Here is a 22,613-nt window from a genome sequence, read left to right as displayed (position 1 = left end):
GTCATCTCCATCCTCCCCGTCACCGCCCTACCACCCACCCCTGTCATCTCCATCCTCCCTGTCACCTCTACCACCCACCCCTGTCAGCTTCCTACCACCCACCCCTGTCATCTCCATCCTCCCTGTCGGCTTCCTACCACCCACCCCTGTCATCTCCATCCTCCCTGTCTTCTTCCTGCCACCCACCCTTGTCAGCTTCCTACCACCCACACTTGTTAGCTCCCTACCACCCCCTGTAATCTTCATACCACCCCACCCCCTTAAATTTACTGGTGCACATTACATATGATGGATGCAGGGACATTTTCTTTGGGGGGGGGACGCACGTAGCTGGTCTTGCCTAGGGCGCCAAATTGCCTAGCACCGGCCCTGCCTGCACTGAGGGGCAAATTTCCGCCAGCCCGCTCCACTCCCCGCTGCACTGTGAGACAAATTGTTGCCAGCCCGCTCCACTGTGAGGCAAATTGACGCCCACCCGCCAGCCAGCCCGCTCCACCTGTTCTGCCAGCACGCTCCATTCACCTGGGCGTTGCGGGCAGAACAGGAGAACAGTCAGCGGGTGAGTGGGCTTGCTTGCCAATCAGCGGGCGGGGGAGCAGAGAGATGACATCATCTGCATCATTGCAGTTCTGTCCCCACTGTGCGGGCAGCAGAGAGATTACATTATCTCTCTGCTGCCTGCCTTTACTCTGGGACACAGCAAGTGGCAATCCGCAATGTGTGGCAGGTGATGTGGCAAGTGACAATCTGCTACGTGTGGCAGGTGACGTTGTGGCAAGTGACAATGTGTGACAGGTGGCGTCGTGGCAAGTGACAATCTGCATTGTGTGGCAAGTGACAATCCTCAATGTGTGACATCGTGGCAAGTAACAATCTGCAATGTGTGGCAGGTGACACCCCGCATCTGGTGACGCGGCAAGTGACAATCCGCATCTGAAGGCAGGTGACGTTGGCAAGTGACACGCTCAGGGCTCCTACTGATTCTGCAATATGGTGAGTTGAACTATTTTATATAACAATGTAATAATAGAAATTATGCACTTCAAGCATTTTTATTATTATTATTTTTTTTTACTAGTAATGGCAGTGATCTGTTTTTTTTTGTGAGACTGCGACATTGCGGTGGACAGGTCAGAAACTTTTGACACATTTTTGGGACCATTCACATTTATACAGCGATCTGTGCTATTAAAATGCACTGATTAATGTGTAAATGTCACTGTCAGAGAAGGTATTAAATGCGTTCCCTGGGAGGTGTTTCTAACTGGGGGGTGGGACTGACTGGAGGAGGAGAGAGATCTCTGTTCCTAATCACTAGGATAGAGCCATGACATGTCCTCTTTATACTCCTACATACATGTATAGAGCCATGACAGGTCCTCATTATACTTCTATATACACGTATAAAAGAGAAGAAAAAGAGCGGAGGGCGCACCGACCTCGTGTGATACTGATAAAAAATATTTATTTAAATGATAAAATCAATGGTTATACTCACACATTAGGAGTTAAAAACAGGCTTTAAAAATAAATACAGCAGGTATCCAGCGTCGTCAGTGGAACATGAGTGATCATTTGGACCAATCAGTGGAAGTAAAAGCTGACGCGTTTCGGGGGCGTACCCCTTTCCTCAGAGCTGACGTGGTCTGCAGTGCTCCCTTGCCGTGGTGATTGTGGGACTAAATATACATACACACTCATAAATGCACATAGCCACACGCCCACAAGTGGGCAGGTAGACCTAAGATGATAGGTCGCTGTCTGGGTGTACTCCTCCCAGATAGAGGGGAGGGGGGGGGGGGGCTGTTTTATCAGGGGCCACACCTCTATAACCTCAGAACATCAGTCTCTTGTATGGGGGTGGTCTCAGAACAGTCATGCGGTGTATGTTGTTTTTACTGAGACTGTCGTTACAAATGTGCACTGGCTCCCATCTTTGGCCAAAATGTGTATCTAATTAGTTATCCTCATGGCTAGCAGCCTGATCCCATGCCAAGCATATGAAGGAGTGTTCCCATGAAAAGACCCCAAATGAAGAGTTAGTGGGGGCTTACCTGACTGCCCCTTTGCACTTGTCCCCACTCGATAGATGCCACAACTCCATGTGTGTCCGTTGGAACGCACGCCAGCCAACCAGGACAGCAGTGCGTTCCAGCGGTTTGTGCGCATGCGCGCGCCGTGCTGTTCGCGGCGCGCGCGCCGCGCGCGCCCCGCATTCGCGACGTAGCGCGCGCTGCGTAAGCTGTCAGTGGACATTCTCCCTATGTGCAGACGGGAGGCAACCTGCTCCAAACTCTGCAACATAGGGGCTGTGACGTCACTGCGACTCTATGGTGGCAGAGTGTTAGATGGTGGATCTCAATGTCCGCCCTCTAGTGGTGGAGGGTGCAAGTAACAGAAGTACTCCATACTAATGAGATCCTGTGGGGACTTTATCTAGATGGCCACCCTCTAGTGGTTGGAGGGTGGAAAAACATTGTTAAACACACATTAGTTTTCCAGATAAGTGCTTTTAGTCAAACTCCAAGGGCTTGAATGGGGCTGCGTACATGGGAAAATACACAGTTGGAGCACTGTATAGATAGTGATGTACATGTCCGTGCCAATGCACAGACACCCACGTATCACAAGGTGGTTGACATAGGGAGGACTGCAGACCATCAGGATATCTACATATTGATAAGATGCAACATACAAATAAAAAATGATGACAAAAAAGTCCCTCAATGATGTTACATTAGTGCCCAACATGATGTTTGCTGTTTTGTATCTAAAGCTCCTATACTTAAATTTATTTTACATAATGTGTTGTTAGTTGACTTGCTAAATCTAACTACTCCTGTTATTGTTTAATAGGGTTTGTGATGTATAAACATATGCATCAGAACCGAAAGAAAAAAGGAGCCCTAGTGGTGGGAAACAAGAAGTGAATGAAGGATGTACTGTGATAGTGGGTGAACTTGAAACAGGTCAAACTCTTTCATTGTTGTCTCACTGATGTCCAGATCCTCATGTCACAGTATGCAGTTCAATCTCTTCAACAATTGATAATCGCCCACAACATGAAGAAAATCCAGATGTGGCAGAGCTGTCCCAACTAGAACCTGTACCTCAAGAATCCCAATTAGAGCCCACCAGCGAGGGCATCATAGGAGGATGTAAATCCAAAATAGCAACAATAGCCAAAAAAGATGCCAACACCTCGCCTTTTTTTGGCAAGGGAGCTGCGGGGTGGACAAGACCCGCAGCTCAGAAAAATATAACAGCAAAGCCCACCCCCTCCCCCCCAAACACTCGGAGAATGAGAAACCTACGAGAAGGGGACAAAGGGGAGGGAAGAAATCCAGGAAGGGAACTGAAGAAGTAGAAAATCACTCTACTATTAAAATATTCAACTTGTCAAAATGTGTCTTCACTGAGGATGAATTGAAACTGTTGAGAAGAGGTCTGAATTTTGCACCGGAGTGTGCCCCAAACCTTTTTGAATTATTTATTGATCTCAATAAATTCATACGTAACCTTACGGTGAAGCGGTTCTTTAAACTCAAAGAAATTAATGGCATACCGAGTGAGCCTCTGGATGATACTACCACATCATACGAAGAAGAGCCACTGGAGGATGATATACTAGAAATATTGGAAGAACTGTACAATGAAGGAACGGGGGGGTCTCAAAACGAACCTCTTGTCACAACAGGAGAAGAGCCTATAATTGATACAAACTTTAGGGCCAAGTCAAGCTTCTATCCCTACTGGAATAAGGGCAACTTCATATCCACTTTTTATGAGGTTGTCCTGAAAGAATTCAAAAAAGTCTGTGGAAAAAGTAGCCAGAAAGGCAAAAAGAACTCTACCATAGATCTCGAAGCACCACTAAAAAGCCTGAAAAACAACTCAGACATTATAATAAGAAAGGCAGATAAGGGTGGTGGCCTTGTTATACAAGATAGAGAACAGTATTTGGAAGAAGCTTATAGATTGATTGAAGATAACACCACCTATGAGAGATTACTATGGGACCCAACAACACTATACAATAAGGATCTTAAGAAACTCCTAGAAAGAGCTATACTAGATAAGATCCTGACAAAAAGTGAATTCAAATTCCTGTACTCCAAACACCCAGTAGTCCCACACTTTTATCATATACCAAAGATTCACAAGAGTTTAGAGAGGCCACCGGGTCGACCGATTGTTGCAGGAATTGATAGCCTATCGAGCAATCTGGGATGTTATCTAGACTTTTTCTTGCAAAGTCTAGTAATCAATCTACCATCCTTCATTAAGGATTCAGGACATGCCCTGGAAATCCTCACTTCATACAAGTGGGAAAGAGGATACAGGTGGCTATCACTGGATGTGGTATCTCTGTACACATGTATACAACATGAGTTTGGGCTGAGAGCCATAGAATATTATCTGGCAGAAGCACATCAATTCAATCCACGTCAAGCACAATTCATCCGGGACTGTATTGAGTTCACCCTCACCCACAACTACTTCTCCTTCCTAGATTGCTTTTACAGACAGATAAGAGGTACCGCTATGGGGGCCAGGTTCGCTCCCAGTTACGCGAACCTTTTTATGGGGTACTGGGAGTCCAAATATATATGGGCCAACAACCCTTTTGCAAAGAATCTGATATTATACTCCCGCTACATAGATGACATCCTAATTATATGGAATGGCAGCGACGAAGAGTTAAATGGTTTTCTGACACATTGTGACAACAATCCATTTGGAATTTCATTCACATATGTAGTGGACCAAGAGTCACTGATTTTTCTAGATCTAGAGTTAAGGGCAGAAGAGAACGGTAAGATACTTTCTAAGACCCATTTCAAACCAAGCGCAGGAAATTCATATTTACACGCCTCAAGTCAACATCATCCAAGATGGATCAAAAATGTACCATTTGGACAGTTCTGTCGTCTTAAACGAACTTGTACTCAGAAGGAAGATTATGAAGCACAAAGCATCATTTTAAGAGAAAAATTCAGGGAAAAAGGGTACGGTGAATCACATATTGAAGAAGCATTTCAAAAATATTTTCAGCTCTATGAGAAAGATGGGACAACAGGTGAAAAAACCGTAAAACACATGGAGAATGAAACCCAGACGGTACGTTTTTGCACTAGATACAATAACAGAGCCCCTACCATTCAGAAAATCTTTAAAAGAAACTGGAAAATTCTGGCAGCTGATCCATTTTTGAAGACCTGTATCCCTCCCCATCCCAATCTGGTATTTAGAAGACCGAAGGATCTAAGAAGTATGGTTGCCCCAAGCAGGGTGAAGAAAAACATCAACAAAAACAAAGGATTGGAAAGTCCTTGGACCACAATCTTTGATCAAAAAGGAAGCTACAAATGTGGTGTAAACACATGTGGCAATTGCTCACATATGCAACACAGGAAAAAAGATGTCATTGGGGTGGATGGAAGACGCCACACGATTAAACAGTTCATCAATTGCGGAATTGCCTTTGTGATATACGGCATTATATGCCCATGTGGCCTACTATATGTGGGACGTACATCACGTCAATTGAGAACTAGGATGAACGAGCACAGGAGTAGTATTCTAACAAAAAAAGACAAAGGCTCTATACCAAAACACTTTAAAGAAGCCCATGGTAGTGAAGTGGATGGCATTAGGGTGTTTGGCATAGAAGCCATCCAAAATGGTCTGGACAGTGGGAAGAAATACCAGATCCTCTGTAAAAGAGAGGCTTACTGGATCTTCACCCTGGGCAGTATGGTCCCGAATGGGTTAAATGAAGAGATTGAACTGCATACTGTGACATGAGGATCTGGACATCAGTGAGACAACAATGAAAGAGTTTGACCTGTTTCAAGTTCACCCACTATCACAGTACATCCTTCATTCACTTCTTGTTTCCCACCACTAGGGCTCCTTTTTTCTTTCGGTTCTGATGCATATGTTTATACATCACAAACCCTATTAAACAATAACAGGAGTAGTTAGATTTAGCAAGTCAACTAACAACACATTATGTAAAATAAATTTAAGTATAGGAGCTTTAGATACAAAACAGCAAACATCATGTTGGGCACTAATGTAACATCATTGAGGGACTTTTTTGTCATCATTTTTTATTTGTATGTTGCATCTTATCAATATGTAGATATCCTGATGGTCTGCAGTCCTCCCTATGTCAACCACCTTGTGATACGTGGGTGTCTGTGCATTGGCACGGACATGTACATCACTATCTATACAGTGCTCCAACTGTGTATTTTCCCATGTACGCAGCCCCATTCAAGCCCTTGGAGTTTGACTAAAAGCACTTATCTGGAAAACTAATGTGTGTTTAACAATGTTTTTCCACCCTCCAACCACTAGAGGGTGGCCATCTAGATAAAGTCCCCACAGGATCTCATTAGTATGGAGTACTTCTGTTACTTGCACCCTCCACCACTAGAGGGCGGACATTGAGATCCACCATCTAACACTCTGCCACCATAGAGTCGCAGTGACGTCACAGCCCCTATGTTGCAGAGTTTGGAGCAGGTTGCCTCCCGTCTGCACATAGGGAGAATGTCCACTGACAGCTTACGCAGCGCGCGCTACGTCGCGAATGCGGGGCGCGCGCGGCGCGCGCGCCGCGAACAGCACGGCGCGCGCATGCGCACAAACCGCTGGAACGCACTGCTGTCCTGGTTGGCTGGCGTGCGTTCCAACGGACACACATGGAGTTGTGGCATCTATCGAGTGGGGACAAGTGCAAAGGGGCAGTCAGGTAAGCCCCCACTAACTCTTCATTTGGGGTCTTTTCATGGGAACACTCCTTCATATGCTTGGCATGGGATCAGGCTGCTAGCCATGAGGATAACTAATTAGATACACATTTTGGCCAAAGATGGGAGCCAGTGCACATTTGTAACGACAGTCTCAGTAAAAACAACATACACCGCATGACTGTTCTGAGACCACCCCCATACAAGAGACTGGTGTTCTGAGGTTATAGAGGTGTGGCCCCTGATAAAACAGCCCCCCCCCCCCCCTCCCCTCTATCTGGGAGGAGTACACCCAGACAGCGACCTATCATCTTAGGTCTACCTGCCCACTTGTGGGCGTGTGGCTATGTGCATTTATGAGTGTGTATGTATATTTAGTCCCACAATCACCACGGCAAGGGAGCACTGCAGACCACGTCAGCTCTGAGGAAAGGGGTACGCCCCCGAAACGCGTCAGCTTTTACTTCCACTGATTGGTCCAAATGATCACTCATGTTCCACTGACGACGCTGGATACCTGCTGTATTTATTTTTAAAGCCTGTTTTTAACTCCTAATGTGTGAGTATAACCATTGATTTTATCATTTAAATAAATATTTTTTATCAGTATCACACGAGGTCGGTGCGCCCTCCGCTCTTTTTCTTCTCTTTTATAGTTTTATGAACACCAACGATTCTGAGGAGGGCTGCAAGACTCTAGATGATTACTTTTAATCGAACTGCACCACTGCATAGCATTTCCTTCTAAAATATCAGAGCGCAGGAGACTTGTTCTTGTATATATACACGTATAATGCCATGACAGGTCCTCTTTATACTTCTATACATGTATAGAGCCATGACAGGTCCTCTTTAGTTATAATGATATCAAATAAAGGATGTGGGGCATTTTGGTGGGCGTGATTTTTTTCTGGGGGGGGGGGGGGGGCCCATACAACATTTTGCTATGGGGCCCTGTGATTTCTAGTTACGCCCCTGGAAGAACACTGGCTAAAGTGTTTATCTCACACATACAGATATGGAGGAAACACTGGAAGAAACACTGCAAAAAATTATTTTTCCCTAAATGGATGATTTTGAATAGCACAATGAAGAAAAGTATATAAAGGTTGTATCTCACAGTAACATATGCAGTGCTGGTGTAATATGCAGAGAATCTCACAGGAACATATGCAATGCTGCTGCAATTTGATTTGTGAAGCAGGACTGACTCCTATATATTTCTCTCCCTATAAGAACAATCTGGAAATCTGGAACCTTTCCCTAAACTATCTGATACAGAGTATCTCACAGGAACATATGCAGTGCTGGTGCAATATGCAGAGTATCTCAGAGGAACCTATGCAGTGCTGGTGCAATATGCAGAGTATCTCACAGGAACCTATGCAGTGTTGGTGTAATATGCAGAGTATCTCACAGGAACCTAGGCAGTGCTGATGTAATATGCAGAGTATCTCACAGGAACCTAGGCAGTGCTGGTGTAATATGCAGAGTATCTCACAGGAAAATATGCAATACTGCTGCAATTTGATTTGTGAAGCAGGACTGACTCCTATATGTTTCTCTCCCTATAAGAACAATCTGGAACCTTTCCCCAAAGTATCTAATGCAGAGTATCTCACAGGAACCTATGCAGCGCTGGTGTAATATGATTTCTGTTGCAGGACAGTCTGACTCCTATCTAAATCTCTCCCTCAGATCAGATCAGCAGCAGCCTTTCCCTCCCTATCTAAAGCAGAGTGACGAGCTGTGTTTTGTCCCTCTAGCTTATATAGAGGCTGGGTCACATGCTGCACTGGCCAATCACAGCCATGCCATTAGTAGACATGGCTGTGATGGCTTCTTTGTCACAGTAGCAAAACAAATGGTGATTGGCTGCCCTGCAGCCCGCCATTACATTGCCGAACACCGGACCCAAACCCGAACTTACAGAAAATTGTTCAGGTTCGGGTCCAAAAAAAAAAAAGTCCGTACCGAACCCGAACTTTACAGTTCGGGTTCGCTCAACCCTACACATAATCAGACATGGAGAAATATCCTGTGGTTGGGGACAGTTGAGCACCCCTGAACGGGAATGGTCTGCATCCACAGTACACATCTGTCAATGCGCGGTTATTGCGAACAGCTGCAGACAGTGAGACAGCCTGCCACTAATTTGTACAGGTGTCCATGGCTGATTGATGAAAGCTGGCTATACCCGCTAAAAAAATATGTTGACCTGAGCTGCATACAGCCCTAATTACTAATTTTCACAAGCCTGTCTGGATTGGGATAGCACAATCACATGAGAGTAATATTAATGCAATAGGTTCTTACCTCTAGTCCAGATCTAGAAGCTTTGCTGCAGAAATTGCTCTTCGCTGCTTCAAGTGCCATGTAGGCTCCCACTGCATCACTTCAAAAGTGCCAGCCAGATACCGCACTATTTTGGCCCATAAGGCACAAGCACTAGCATTTTTTTACCCAACAGACACCTCTGAAGATAGAAACATGCTCCTTAACCTGCCAGCCTGAAAGTAGCTGCAGTTCATGGGTGATGTTTTGCTTGTCACTGGAGAGCACCTAAAAGTGGTTGTAAATTTACATATACCCAGTTAAGTGACGACTCAGGTGATACACAGATGAAACAAATCCTCCTACATAAGTTGTACCTGTCGATCTGCAGTCATTTCCTCTCTACATCTGTTCAAAGTGCAAAATGTATAACGCTTTTCTGATATTTCAGAAAAAAAGGAGGCAGAGAGCTGAAGTTCCACTCTGCAGAGCTCAGCAAGGAGAGCCCTGAGAGCTGATTGGAGGGAGGGAGGAGACACCCCCACCACACAGGAACAGAGCTGAGGTTGTCAGTCTTCTAGACCTCCTTCCCATCACCTTTCTTTCTCTTGGTGTCAGGAAAACTTGTCAGAAGTGCAGTATTAAAAAGGTTCCTTTAATGACACATTATACAAAACACACTTACAAGAAGGTAAGGAAAGAAGGCTCATCTGTAACATCCTGTAGTCCTCGTCCCGGATCCATGGGCTGCTTAGAAGTGAAGATAGCAGAATGTGTGGAGACTTCAAGGTTGTCCTGGGGCCATCAGAATGAGGCTGGACCTGGCCTCATACAGATGAGCCTTCTTTCCTTACCTTCTTGTAAGTGTGTTTTGTATGTGTCATTAAAAGAGCCTCTTTAATACTGCACTTAGTTGGCGCTTCCTTTCTCTACCCCTCTTTTGTTTGCCACAGACAGCTCTCTGAGGAACGCGGCCGCCATTGAACAGCCACATCACCTGTATTTTTAACCATTGAACTGCCTGTTACTATTATTTCAAATGGACTAATTGCCATACCCCTACTTATACATGCACTTTGTATCTGTGCTGACAGTTACCTCTCCTAAAGTACACACTATAGAGCAGGAAAGGGCAGGCAGCATCGAAATCTACTACAGTAAAACCTTGGTTTAAGAGTAACTTGGTTTGAGAGCGTTTTGCAAGACAAGCTAAATTTTTTAATGCATTTTGACTTTCTATACAAGCGATGTCTTGATATAAGAGTAGCGTCATGTCACAACTGAGTATCCCCGAATGGCTCAGCGCCATAGAAAATATCTACCAAATGGAGGAAACTGTAGCTATCGCCAGGGAATCGACTAAAAAATGTAACCTGATGTAAACATCAGTTTTCTGTATCTGAGCAGTTGCTTTCAGATAGACCTTAACTGCTCTCATTACATCAAGAGAATGTAATGAATTTTCTTCCACAGACCAAGGTTCTGGAAAAAGGGAAGGCAGGGCAACATCTTGGTTCAGATGGAAACCTGACACTACTTTAGGCAGAAAGGTTGGATGAGGACGCAACACTACCTTGTCTTTGTGAATAATCAATTATGGCTCGTTACAAGAAAAAGCCAGATCTGATACCCTTCTTGCAGAGGATATAGCAACCAGAAAAAACGATTTCCTTGTCAAAAGGACCAAGGGAATATGGAGTATCGGCTCAAAAAACTAAATTCAAGTCCTATGGGCACAAGGGTGACCTAACTGGCAGATTAATTAGCGTAACCCCTTGTATAAAGGCCCAGATCGAGAAATGACAAGCAAGTGGTCTTTGAAACAATACCGATAAGGCAGAGACCTGACCTTTGATAATACTCAAGGCCACCTTCATTTTTACCCCCAACTGTAGAAAGGCAAGAATTTTACTTATGACATGCTTCCGAGGATGTCAACCCTTGGATTCACACCAAGAAACATATGCCCTCCAGATTCTATAATAAATGACTCTGGAGGCTGACTTCCTAGCATTAATCAGGGTAGACAGCACTGAACCTGAAAGCCCCTGATTCTTTAGAATGTGGATTTCAATAGCCAAACCGTTAAATTTTGAGTTTGTAAGGCAGGATGGAATGGGGGGGGGGAGGGGCATATAAATCAGTGAAAACTCTTTCCACGGGGTCACCAATGCATCTGTCCTGTATGCAAGTGGGTCTCTTGTCCTTGACACAAAGTTGACCAATTTCTTGTTGACCCTGGATGCCAATACATCTACATATGGGGTACCCCATCTTTGGCATATGGGCAGGAAGATGTTGGGGTGAAGAGAACATTGCCCCGGAAACAACTGCTGGTGACTTAAGAAGTCCGCCTGCCAATTTTCTATTCCCGGAATGAAGACTGCAGATGGGCAAGGTACATGGCTCTCTGCCCAGGCCAGAATATAGTTCACCTCCCTCTGGGCCACGTGACTTCTAGTGCCCCCTTGGTGATTGATATAGGCCACTCCTGTGGCATTGTTGGATTTAATCCTGACAGGACAATCCTACAACCTGAACATCCAGGCCCTCAGAGCCAGGCGTGCCTCCCACTTTTCTAGGATGTTAATGGGAAAGGTATTCTCGGTTTTGGACCACTTTCCTTGGACAGTAGCCTCTTCCATGACTGCTCACCAACCCTAAAGGCTAACATCTGTTGTTACAACCTTCCAGGTAACCGGTATGAAGGATTTCCCCTTCTGCAGATTTTTGGTCATCAATCATCAACTGAGGCTCTGGTGTACCCTTGGGGCCAGATACATTGGAAAGTCCAGAGCTTGGGCCCTCTTTTTCCAAGCGGATAAGATACTGTTTTGCAATAGTCTTGAATAAAATTAGGCATAGGGAACTGCTTCTCTAACAACCCCATGCAAAGACGAATGGAGGGATTTTTCTTCGTCTTGACCACCTGGACCAGTTTCCTTATGGCACTGACCTTTGTCTGTGGCAAAAAAGACTCTTCTTTGGGCTGTGTCTATAACCAGACCCAAGTACTCCAGCCTTTTTACTGGTCGCAAAGACGATTTCTCTAGGTTGAGAATCCCACCAGGTATTCCAGATACTTGACCGTGCTGACCACATTTTGGTCCAAGCGGGCTACTGACTGATGTAACAGCAGCAGGTTGTCCAGGTATGCCATTACGGTTATACCTTGGGCCCTTAGTCTAGCCAGAAGCGAGACCAAAACCTTTGCGAATACTTGGGGTGCAGTAGCCAAACTGAAGGGCACGGCCACAAACTGAAAGTGGCGCCACTCTACTTAGAATTGCAGGAACTTCTGGTGAGCGGGGAAAATAGGCACATGCAGATATGCATACTTGATGTCCTCCCCGTAGAGTGGAAACTACTGACCGGATTGACTCCATGCAAAAAGAGCGCATATTTAGGAATTTATGTAGATCTAGAATGGGTCTGACATCTCCATTCAGTTTTAGTACTGTGAAGAGATTTTAATAAAACCCCATGTCCTGCCCTTCTGTGGTGATCTCTATTATCACCCCTTGAGGCATTAATCGGTCTAGTGACAGAAACAAAGATCTTCTTTTCCCTTGATCTTTGGGAATGCTTGATCTCAGAAAACGAGACAGTGGAAACTCTCGTAACTCTAGTTTGTAGCCTAGAGATACTGTGGAGATGACCCATCTGTTCTGGATCTCTTCCCACCAAGTCCCTGAAAACTGCAGAAGCCTTCCCCCTACTCGAGCTTCCCTTCATAACTCTGTTTTGTAGTTTTCCGCCCCCACAAATGTTTTCTGTCCTTGGGCTTGACCTTGAGGTTTACCTCTTAATCCCGATGGCGAAGGCCATCGTGACAGCCTAGAGGCCGTCGCCCCTGGCCCTGGAGAGGAAGCACATTTAAATGAAGGACGTCTACCCCTTTCTTTTAACTAGTAAAAGTACTTTTTCCACTTGAAAATGTTTTGGATGTATTAGTCCAAATCATCACTGATCAGCTGTTCCCCATGAAATGGAAATCCAGCCAAAAGCTTTTTGCATGGAGACTTGGCTGACCAGTTTTTCAACCACAGAATTCTGCACATATGCACCAAAAGGAGAGCAAGGCGCGACGCGTGATAAATAGAATCCATAATATCGCCAACCGCAAAACATGACGCCCTTTGTAGCTCGTCTAATTCCCGGCCTGTTGAGCAGGAACAACCTTGAGAACCTGCTTCACCCGATCTATTAGGGATTGACAAATGCCTATTGCTGCTACTGCAGGTTGAGTTACTGCACCTGCCATAGCAAAAGGGGCTTTCAGCAAAGATTCCAGTCTTTTATCTGTTGGATCCCTAAACATCTGAACATTGTCTACCGGGCAAGATAGAATTTTATTCACACAAGAGATCACAGCTTCTACTGCTGTCATACTCAACTTTTTGGTTAATTTCTCCTCCATGGGATAAAGTAAAGAAAACTTTTTAGGAGGGAGAATATGCTTATCTGGGTGATCCCAATCAGCATATACAAGTTGCTCCAGCAATGGATGGACAGGAAAGGCATGTAGAGCCTACAGGGGCTTTAGAGAACCCAAAGAAGAAATGGGGCTTTCGGCCAACTCGGTTATGGGCAACTTAAACGCAGATGGACCAATTCTATAAGGGATGGCACCAGCGACTTCTGAGATTGCAAGGCTGAAAAGGGTTCTTCTGAAGTTGATTCCTCAGAAGAGGAATCATCAGTCTGTCCCTCTTCCTGGTCCCCAGAGGGTGGCTCATCCCCATCTGCCCACTGCTGCTCCCTTGCTTGAGGGGAAGGGAATCTACCGTTCTTTCTCCCACTCTGGGAAGAAGAGTTGATTAAAGCAGCTTACCTCTCTTTTAACCCCACCAGAGCTGAAGACAAAACATCTTCAGTAATGTATACAGGGGCTGAGATGTTGGAAACAGCTGCAATACCTGACAGTCCCAATGGCTCACCCTGGCCAGCCGCTTCAGGTCTTTCCGGGGAGGATGGTACTGTGGAAGCATGACTAGGAACCCTTTTCGGGAAGGCATAGTCCTAAGCACAAAAGAAGAGGTACTAACACAAATGCATCCAACTGCTGAGCTATAGTTCAGCAATCTAATTTATATGCTGCAATTACTGCTCAGCCTGAGCAGATGTGTCTTTAAGAATGCCTGTATCCACCACACAGCTTACATGCTCCAATCTGCTCCTGTGTCCCTCTGTCAGCCCAGATGCTCTTAGAGGTAGAGGCTTTAAACGCTAAGCAGCCCTGCACCTGCGCTGTGTGAGGAACATGGACGCTGACCCACACCACTGTGCTAAGCCACGCCCCTCTGCCAGGAACATATCCCTTATTTAAAAGTTAATTTGTGCATGCGGCACTCGGGAAACCTGGCGTGAGGAGAAAGAGGATCAGAACCAGCTCTGACGCCGGGGAGAGAAGGTCATGTGTCACAGCCGTTTGCCACCAGCGGGGGTGGGTGCCGCCTGCCTCATCATGGGGCAGCCACGAGGGGACCTCCGACAATCGGGCGGACCTTGCCTGTTAAGTGATCCTCCCTGTCCAACACCTCCTGGTGGCTGAGACTGCATCATGGTGAGGAAGCAAGATGTTCCACACAAGCTTGCTGACACTGAGCACAATCACTGAGGAGCATAGTACAGAAAAAACATCAGGTATGTGTACTTTAACACCCTCTATCGGCGAAATTTAGGCAAGGTACCATCTTACTCAAAAGGGAATCCGGTTGCATAGCCGCTTGATCCTGTAAGGACCCTCCCGGTGGAGCTCTTAGCACTTCTTTAACCGTGACCAACACCTTAGACACTGATGAAAAAACGGAGGCACTTCCTGTATGGGAGGGGTTATATAGAGGGGGACTTCATGTCTTGGGTGTGCCAGTGTCCATCACCTGAAGATGGCCTATAACCCACACAGTAATTACTATGGTGCTCTGTGTCCTGTGATGTTTGATAAAGAAATATACACTGCACTGTACTAATGACATTGGCTGGGAAGGGGCTAAACATCTAGGGACGACAAAGGGTTACCTGTGTACCTAGCCAGTGTTTTTGTGTACTGTATGTGCTGGTTTTACTAGGGCAACTGATAGATTTTTAGTTCCCTCTGCAGAAACACAAAATCCACCCCGCATCATAACAGAACTCTGCCTTATTTATATAAGCAGAGGTCTGTTCTGAGTTTCTGCCCGATGATTGGTGGGTGCTAGCAAACATTCAGTGTCCCACACCCGCAGATCAGCTTCTGCAGGCGCAAATGAAGTGGTTTTAAAGGAAAGTTTGGTTGTTTTTTTGTTTTACAGTTTTTCTCCATTGTTTTGGCTCATTTCTTGAAACAGAAATGACATTCTCAAAACAACATGGACAAATCTCCAAACCACTTCGCAATTGTTCACAACTGAATGGCATTTCTCATTCATTTCATCAAATTGCAAATGTCTCAGTACATGTCTCACTGTCTCAGTACATTTTTCAAATGATTTAGTACAAGTAGCCTACATTTAGCACAATTTTCAATTGAATAAATCTTGTTGATCTAAACTGATTGTCATTTCTTCAGTCTTATGGTCGTTCTCTCCAAAACGTGTCAGCGTCATTTCATTGTTTAAGTCATCACAATAGTCTGTTCAATTGTCAAAATTATTCAGGAACATAATACCATGAATACCATATATGAATCTCTTGGAACATTTGATAAAATGATTACAGCAATTGACAGTCAGGTGCAACTAGAACTTGACTAACGAAGGAGGAGTTGGAGTTGGTCTCAGATGACCAATCAAACAGTATGTTTAGTTATTGTACCTGAGAGGTGCTGTCCATGATTGTGAATGCTGCCAAACATGTATATATAGAGCTTGACCATGCAGGACCAGTACACTTTCTGAACATGGAGTCACCTGGCCAAGTAAATGAACAATGGCAACTGTCTGCTCGAGGAAGAAGAAGAGGAGGAGGAGTAAGGGTGTGTGGTGGTGGAATAGGGGGAAGAAGCCGAGGAGCACAAAGACACCATGCTGTCCCTGATGAAATTCGGGCCACAATTATAGACCATGTCATCAGCCATGGCCTCACAATCAATGATGGAATTATATAATGTATAGGACAGGACACTGTGCATAGAGCAACAAATATGTTTATTCATTTACATATTCATTTACTGTGTGTGATAGGCCTACAGTATAACAGTATCTTACCTCAGTGGGATGTTACGTATGATACTAACAATGACAAAAAAAATATTGTAGATGTAGCGCCTGTGTACTTCCAAGTACCGGTGCTATTACTGTAAAAGTTAAGGGATAATCAGAGTGTAGTTGACTCTGATTCTGATTGCAATTTTACAAAGGGTCTCTGTTTCAGCTGGGCTGTGCTGCGGGTCCATTCTGTGGTTGCTGGGGTGTCATACCACCCCGGGGCGACAGTGGAGTCCAGGCTGGGGTGCCTCTTGCCAGCAGCCAATCGGGAGGGAGTTTCTCTCGCGGGGCATGCTGGGGGATACTTCTGGAGCAGACGCCATTGAGGCGGGGTTCTTTTCCTGAGGTGGCACCCACCTTTAGGGTGACCACACATCACGGCCCCCGGGCGAGATGGCCTACCAGGCAGGGGTGCGCGTGCCACGCGGTGTTCCTGGTTCCGGGACCATGTTGGCCCTGAAAATTTAAAGCTGTGGCGGGGGCCCCAGTATTCGACTGGGTCCCCAATTCTGAGAAGAACATGTACCCCAGGTTTGGAACCACTGGAATACTGGCCAGTAGTATATTGAACTTGTGGAACGAACATAGAACATTCCTATGTAGCTGTCTGTAACTCTAGTGTATGACTCTTCTGTATGACTGATTTGATGTTTTCTTTTTTTACTCTATTGTAGAGAATAATGGCACTGGAAGGAAACGAGACCTCTCACATACCCGTGTATGTGGATGAGGCTGGCTTCAACCTGGCCAAGGGCCAAAGACGTGGCTGTAATTTTATTGGCCACCGGGACACGGTGGATGTCCCAGGACAGCGAGGGGGCAATATAACTATGTGTGCTGCCATTTCTGAGAATGGTGTGGCCACTCACATCCCCAGTCTTGGCCTATACAATACACAGAAGCTCCTCATCTTCTTGGACCACCTTCATTTGGATTTGATCCCTGAAAATGAGAGAGGTCTCATAGGGCCTCACCTACCACAAAATATAATTGTTTGGGGCAATGTGAATTTTCACCATGGCCCGCTTATCAGGGCCTGGTTCGCTGCTCATCCAAGGATGGATATGGTGTTCCTACCACCTTACTCTCCTTTCCTCAATACTATTGAGGAGTTTTTCTCCGCTTGGAGGTGGAGAGTGTATGAGCATCGGGCTCAAGATCAGAGGTCCCTGCTCCATACAATGGACGCTGCCTGTGAGGATATTACAGGAGATCAGTGTAGGGGATGGTTGCAACATGAACGCTGTTTCTTCCCTCGTTGCATCGCAAGGGAGAATATACGCTGTGATGTTGACGAAAATCTGTGGCCAGACAGACAGTAGCGTGTGGATGGGCAGGAGGGTGAGGATGGTGGACAGGAGAGGGAGGGTGAGGACGGTGCCCAGGAGAGGGAGGGTGAGGACGGTGGACAGGAGAGGGAGGGTGAGGACAGCGACCAGTGAAGAGATGTTACAGTAGTTGTAAAACTCCAGCTTTATTTACAGCATTGTAAGCTACATGTAATTTTCCTTGTTTCATGTTTGTGCATTTATATTTCCGTATATATTATGCTGTATACATTTTCTTTTTACTCTGAAGTATGGAAGTTACCGTATTTATCGCGGTATAACGCGCTCCCGCGTATACCGCGCACCCCTAAAGTTGCCCCGAATCTTTTTTTTACTTACAGTTTTGGTGCCTTGCGCGGCGTCCATCGGCGGCCTCGTCGGGTCCGGCGTCCGTCTGCGGCTTCGGGTGTCCTCTTCGTCAGGTCCGGTGTCCTTCTGCGGCTTCGGGTGTCCTCTTCGTCGGGTCCGGCGTCCTTCTGCGGCGTCCTCGCGTCCTCCCCGCTCGTTTCCCGCGCCGAGTTTGAATACTGCGCCGACATATACCGAGCGCAGTACACTCGTGTATCGTCGGGCAGGCTCGGCAACTCTCGCGCTGACGTCCTGTACGCTCAGAACGTCAGCGCGAGAGGCGCCGAGACTGCCCAAAGATACACGAGTGTACTGCGCTCGGTATATGCCGGCGCAGTATTCAAACTCGTGGCGGGAAAGCGGGTATCGGCGTGTACCGCGCACCCACAATTTTGCCCTGATTTTTTGGGCAAAATAGTGCGCGGTATACGCCGATAAATACGGTACTTTGTGTGTGAATGATAATGGTTACAATACTGTAAAGTAATTTTTCCTTGGCAGTATGAGTGCAATGTGTGATGTCAAACCTTGGATGCGACCCTTCCCCCAATTTTTTTCAGTTTTATACACAATTGTATTCAGTTAGCTAGACAAAAACTGTACAGTAACCATTGTCAATGAAGGACTGGGCTAAGACACGAGGGATATTTCAATGGTCCTCTGCCATAGAGACAAAACATCTAAACATTTTGACTTGCAGTGCTTACACAATGCCAAAGGGATGAAGCATTTTGGGGGCCCTGATTATTTGAATGAGAAAGAAATTTAGTTTTGACACATGAGTGAACTGTTTTGGGAAAGATATGAATTTTTGAAGGTGAACCATGGTGTTGTGCCGAACCATCCAGGTTATTTTGGAAAAAGTACCAAGAGAGCTGAGAACGTCCGGTCTGTATCAAGAAATGAGCCAAAGCAATTGAGAAAAATATTTGCCATTTTGAGGGCACTGACTCTATATATGGGAAATGAATATGGTTTTGAAGCATGAGTGAACAGTTTTGGGAGAGATATGAGCTTTTGCACGTGAGTTATAGTGTTGTGCTGAACTGTAAGACTGTTTTGCCAAATGATCTTAGAGTTTTGAGAATGTCATTTCTGTTTCAAGAAATGAGCCAAACCAATAGAGAAAAACTGTAAATGGAAAACATACTTACCTGCGCGATGCAGTGGTTTTGCACAGAGCAGCCCCGATCCGCCTCTTCCCAGGTGGGAACTTGGCACAGCCATTCACTGGGAAGTTCGGTGTGCTGCTGCTTCTCCTCCCTCCAGCTCTTATGCAGCTGAGAACAGAGGGAATGTGATCACTAACAAAAAGGGAAAAAAGGCATTTATAATGTATTGCCTTTCATTTCCATTTATATCTGAATGAGTTGTTTTACAAGATGATCATTTACAATCACTTTAAAGCGGGGTTCCACCCAAAAGTGGAACTTCTGCTTTAAGCACTCCTTGCCCCCTGACATGCCATGATTGGCATGTCATTATTTATGTATTTGGGGGGGGGGGGGGGGGGGGGGGGAGTGTGTACCTTCTTTTTAATGGGACTTCCTGTCAAACTTCCTTCTTCTTGGCCACCTAGGTGACTTCTCCCCCTCTCTCCCTAGGCAGCCCCTCCCTGCCAGAGATCTTCTGGAGCACGGCACAGGTCCCAGAAGATTGCCTGACCAATAGAGTGCAGCGCAGTGCGCGCCAGACCATTAAGCTGTAAGCTGCCACAGCAGGGAGTCCACAGTTGCTTTGATGGCGCCACAAAGAGGAGGGGGAGAGAAGCGAGGCTCCGGGCAGCCACAATGTTGGACAGGTGAGTGTCTGTTTATTAAAAGTCAGCAGCTACACTTTTTGTAGCTGCTGACTTTTAATAAACGAAAAAATGGGTGTACCGTTGTGTAGTGAACATAGCATAATGGCATGGCCAGAATTTTTTTATAGTTTATCCTATAACCCTATGACAGCTACACCTTCACATGGCTCAGGACACACCAAAAAGAACAGTCATCCATGACTACAGAAATTAAGCATACATCATCTGGTGCTATATAAAGAAAAGAGATAAGTCTAGGAATGTGTCTATGTCAAAAACACAGATGTACTGTATAAGACAGTGTGTGTACCCTACATATTTGATTTTGGAAACCTGTCAAAACCTACACAGACATTTTGCTAACAGAAATCAATCTGTATTTAAGAGGTAATATCACAAAAAATGTTGAACAATTATCACAATAATCAGCACTAATTCTTACCACTCTTAACATAGCACAAACTCAGTGACGTGCCATAACTCAATCATTCTGTTCTCAGCAAACTAGCGAAGCTAGGCAAATAACATTTCTTATTGGTTTCTGTAGGTTACATCATACAATTCTGTATTCTTTTTTTATTAAAGCCCACAGTGAATCCAGATTACAAACATAAAATGTAAACATCAACGTTCATCCAGCATATGGAATCCAGACCAGAATTTGGGAGATGACACACTGGTGGCTAAGACATGCCATTTTCTTTTCTACCCTTTGTACGAGTCATGACTGCCCCTTTCACTGGGCTGTATTGTGCAGCAAAGATGAATAAATGAGTTTTGTAATTTGCAGAACAGTAGCATGAAGAGTGTACTGCACCACCACAGCCCCAAACCCTTTGTAAAAGCCTAGCATTCCTTCCTCTCGTTTTATAGTGTTAATGCAGTCTCTCATGCCTTCGTACTGAGTGTTGATAGGCAGTACTTCATAGCCAAGGTCTGTATTATCTATTATTGTGCGTGTCCCTTGAATATGAAGGCGATGCATCACGGTTTCAAGAGGATACAGCATGACATCCGCACACAGGCTGGCAGCAAAGTTGGCTACAAGTTCTGGGAAATACTCCTCCAAAATGTTCTGAGCTGATGAAGTGGCATCGGATGGATTTCTGGCAGGATTTCTTTTCTTTATAAAGAATAATACACATTTCTGAACTATTGAGCTGATTATATAATGAAGGACACCATGAAGGACAGTGGGGAAGGTAAGAACCAGAAGAGGCAGCAGACGTTTGCTGTGCGGCACTCCAAGTCCCACAAGGCGGCCAAATCCTTCTTTCACACAATCCAGAATGCCAGGATTGTCACGGATGATCTCACTCTGTATTGTATAAAGAAAAAAAAATATCAAAATAAAATCAATTTAAGTGTAGAAAGAATAGAAAATAAAGACAACAGCTATAATGGAAGAGTCAACTCCAAACATAAACTGCAGTTCTTTGTAGATTCCAGAGAGCTGGATCACTCATGTACTTCCTGCCTATTAAAGTAAGGAGAGTCCATACAATGTCTCTATTCAGTATTATTTCAAAAAAGAAAAAACTGCTGAGTGATTCACCCTTCCAGAAACAACTAAAACCATAAATATCATTATTGGATGAGCCAACTCTTATGCCGCATACAGACGGTCATTTTTTGTGATGAAAAAAAATGACGTTTTTGAAAACGTCATTTAAAATGATAGTGTGTGGGGAAAACGTCGTTTTATGTCTTCAGAAAAACGACCAAAAAAAAAATTCGAACATGCTCGAATTTTTTGTGTCATTTTTCAAAATGTCGTTTTTTGTGTCAATTAAAATGATAGTGTGTGGGCAAAATGACGTTGAAAACAACGTTTTTAAACCCGCACATGCTCAGAAGCAAGTTATGAAGCGAGCTTCAATGGAACAGAGTGCCGTCGTACGTGCTGAACGTAACATCACTTTGCTAGAGCATTTTGAAAAACGATGGTGTGTATGCTACATCGTTTTTGAAAATGAAGTTTCAAAAATGTCGTTTTTTTTCATCACTTCAAACGTAATTTTTTTATCACAAAAAATGACCGTCTGTACGCGGCATTAGTGTAGAAGTAAAGGTAAAAGTGGTGAGTAGTTCCAATCCCTGTGAGCTTTTTATTCTAGCCTGCATCTCTGTTAGATATTGACATGCTCTAATTTTCCAGGAATGAAAGCGAGGGTAAAGTTTTCGGGGTTACACAGTGAGGAATTTGATGGGATTTTAACGGTGCCATAAACAAGATAGAACCAAAAAGTTTTTAAAAAAATAACACATTTTATAGATGCATCATTTAGCGTAAAAATTACAAGTTAGCAACTTGTCGTCTTTTTTATCAGGTCACAGAGGATATTTTTAAAGATCATGTAAGAAAAGCGATAACAAAAATCAATTAATATTCATATTTTCGCCATGTCCAACCATTCAATTGCTTACCCAAACAGTCTCCCAACGTTGCCAACCCAGAACCACCAAAGCGATGCAGAGGACACAAAGGGTGCCGTGTGACCACAGAGGGCCCAACTATATATTGTAGCTTGGTCTTAGTGTGCCCTGTGTGTTCCCTGCTTTTGGGTTGGCAACACTGGGAGACTTTGTTTGGGTAAGCAATTAAACAGTTGGGCATGGTGAATATAAAATATTAATTGATTTTTATTGCTTTTCTTAAAAGGTTTAATCTGGATTGCTCTATACTATTATGGCATATTTTGTCTTTTTGAACAGTGACTATTATTATTATTATTATATTTATATAGCGCCAACAGTTTGCACAGCGCTTTACATCAGGGCAGGCAGTACAGTTACAATACAATTCAATACAGGAGGAAGCAGAGGGCCTTGCTCGTTAGAGCTTACAATCTAGGAGGGAGGGTCAAGTGATACATAAAAGGTAATAGCTGTGGTGGAGGATCTGATGGAGAAA

The 22,613-nt window shown here is 44.8% G+C and overlaps 1 protein-coding gene across 1 annotated transcript in view; it reads right to left on the bottom strand.

The window, feature by feature from the left end:
• Nucleotides 1–20,243: 20,243 nt before the first annotated feature.
• The window catches only part of SLC25A46 (solute carrier family 25 member 46), a 69,696-nt gene continuing 67,326 nt past the window's right edge, over nt 20,244–22,613 (bottom strand). Inside the window, exon 8 of the mRNA XM_040343291.1 lies at nt 20,244–21,017. Within this exon, the coding sequence (XP_040199225.1) occupies nt 20,436–21,017 (582 nt within the window). The 3' untranslated portion in view covers nt 20,244–20,435. The remainder of the gene's footprint in view (nt 21,018–22,613) is intronic.

Source organism: Rana temporaria, chromosome 1 (genome assembly GCF_905171775.1).
Source record: "Rana temporaria chromosome 1, aRanTem1.1, whole genome shotgun sequence".
In the NCBI taxonomy this organism is placed as follows: domain Eukaryota; kingdom Metazoa; phylum Chordata; class Amphibia; order Anura; family Ranidae; genus Rana; species Rana temporaria.
The sequence above is the reverse complement of the archived record's forward strand: the minus strand, read 5'-3'. Positions and strand labels throughout refer to the sequence as shown.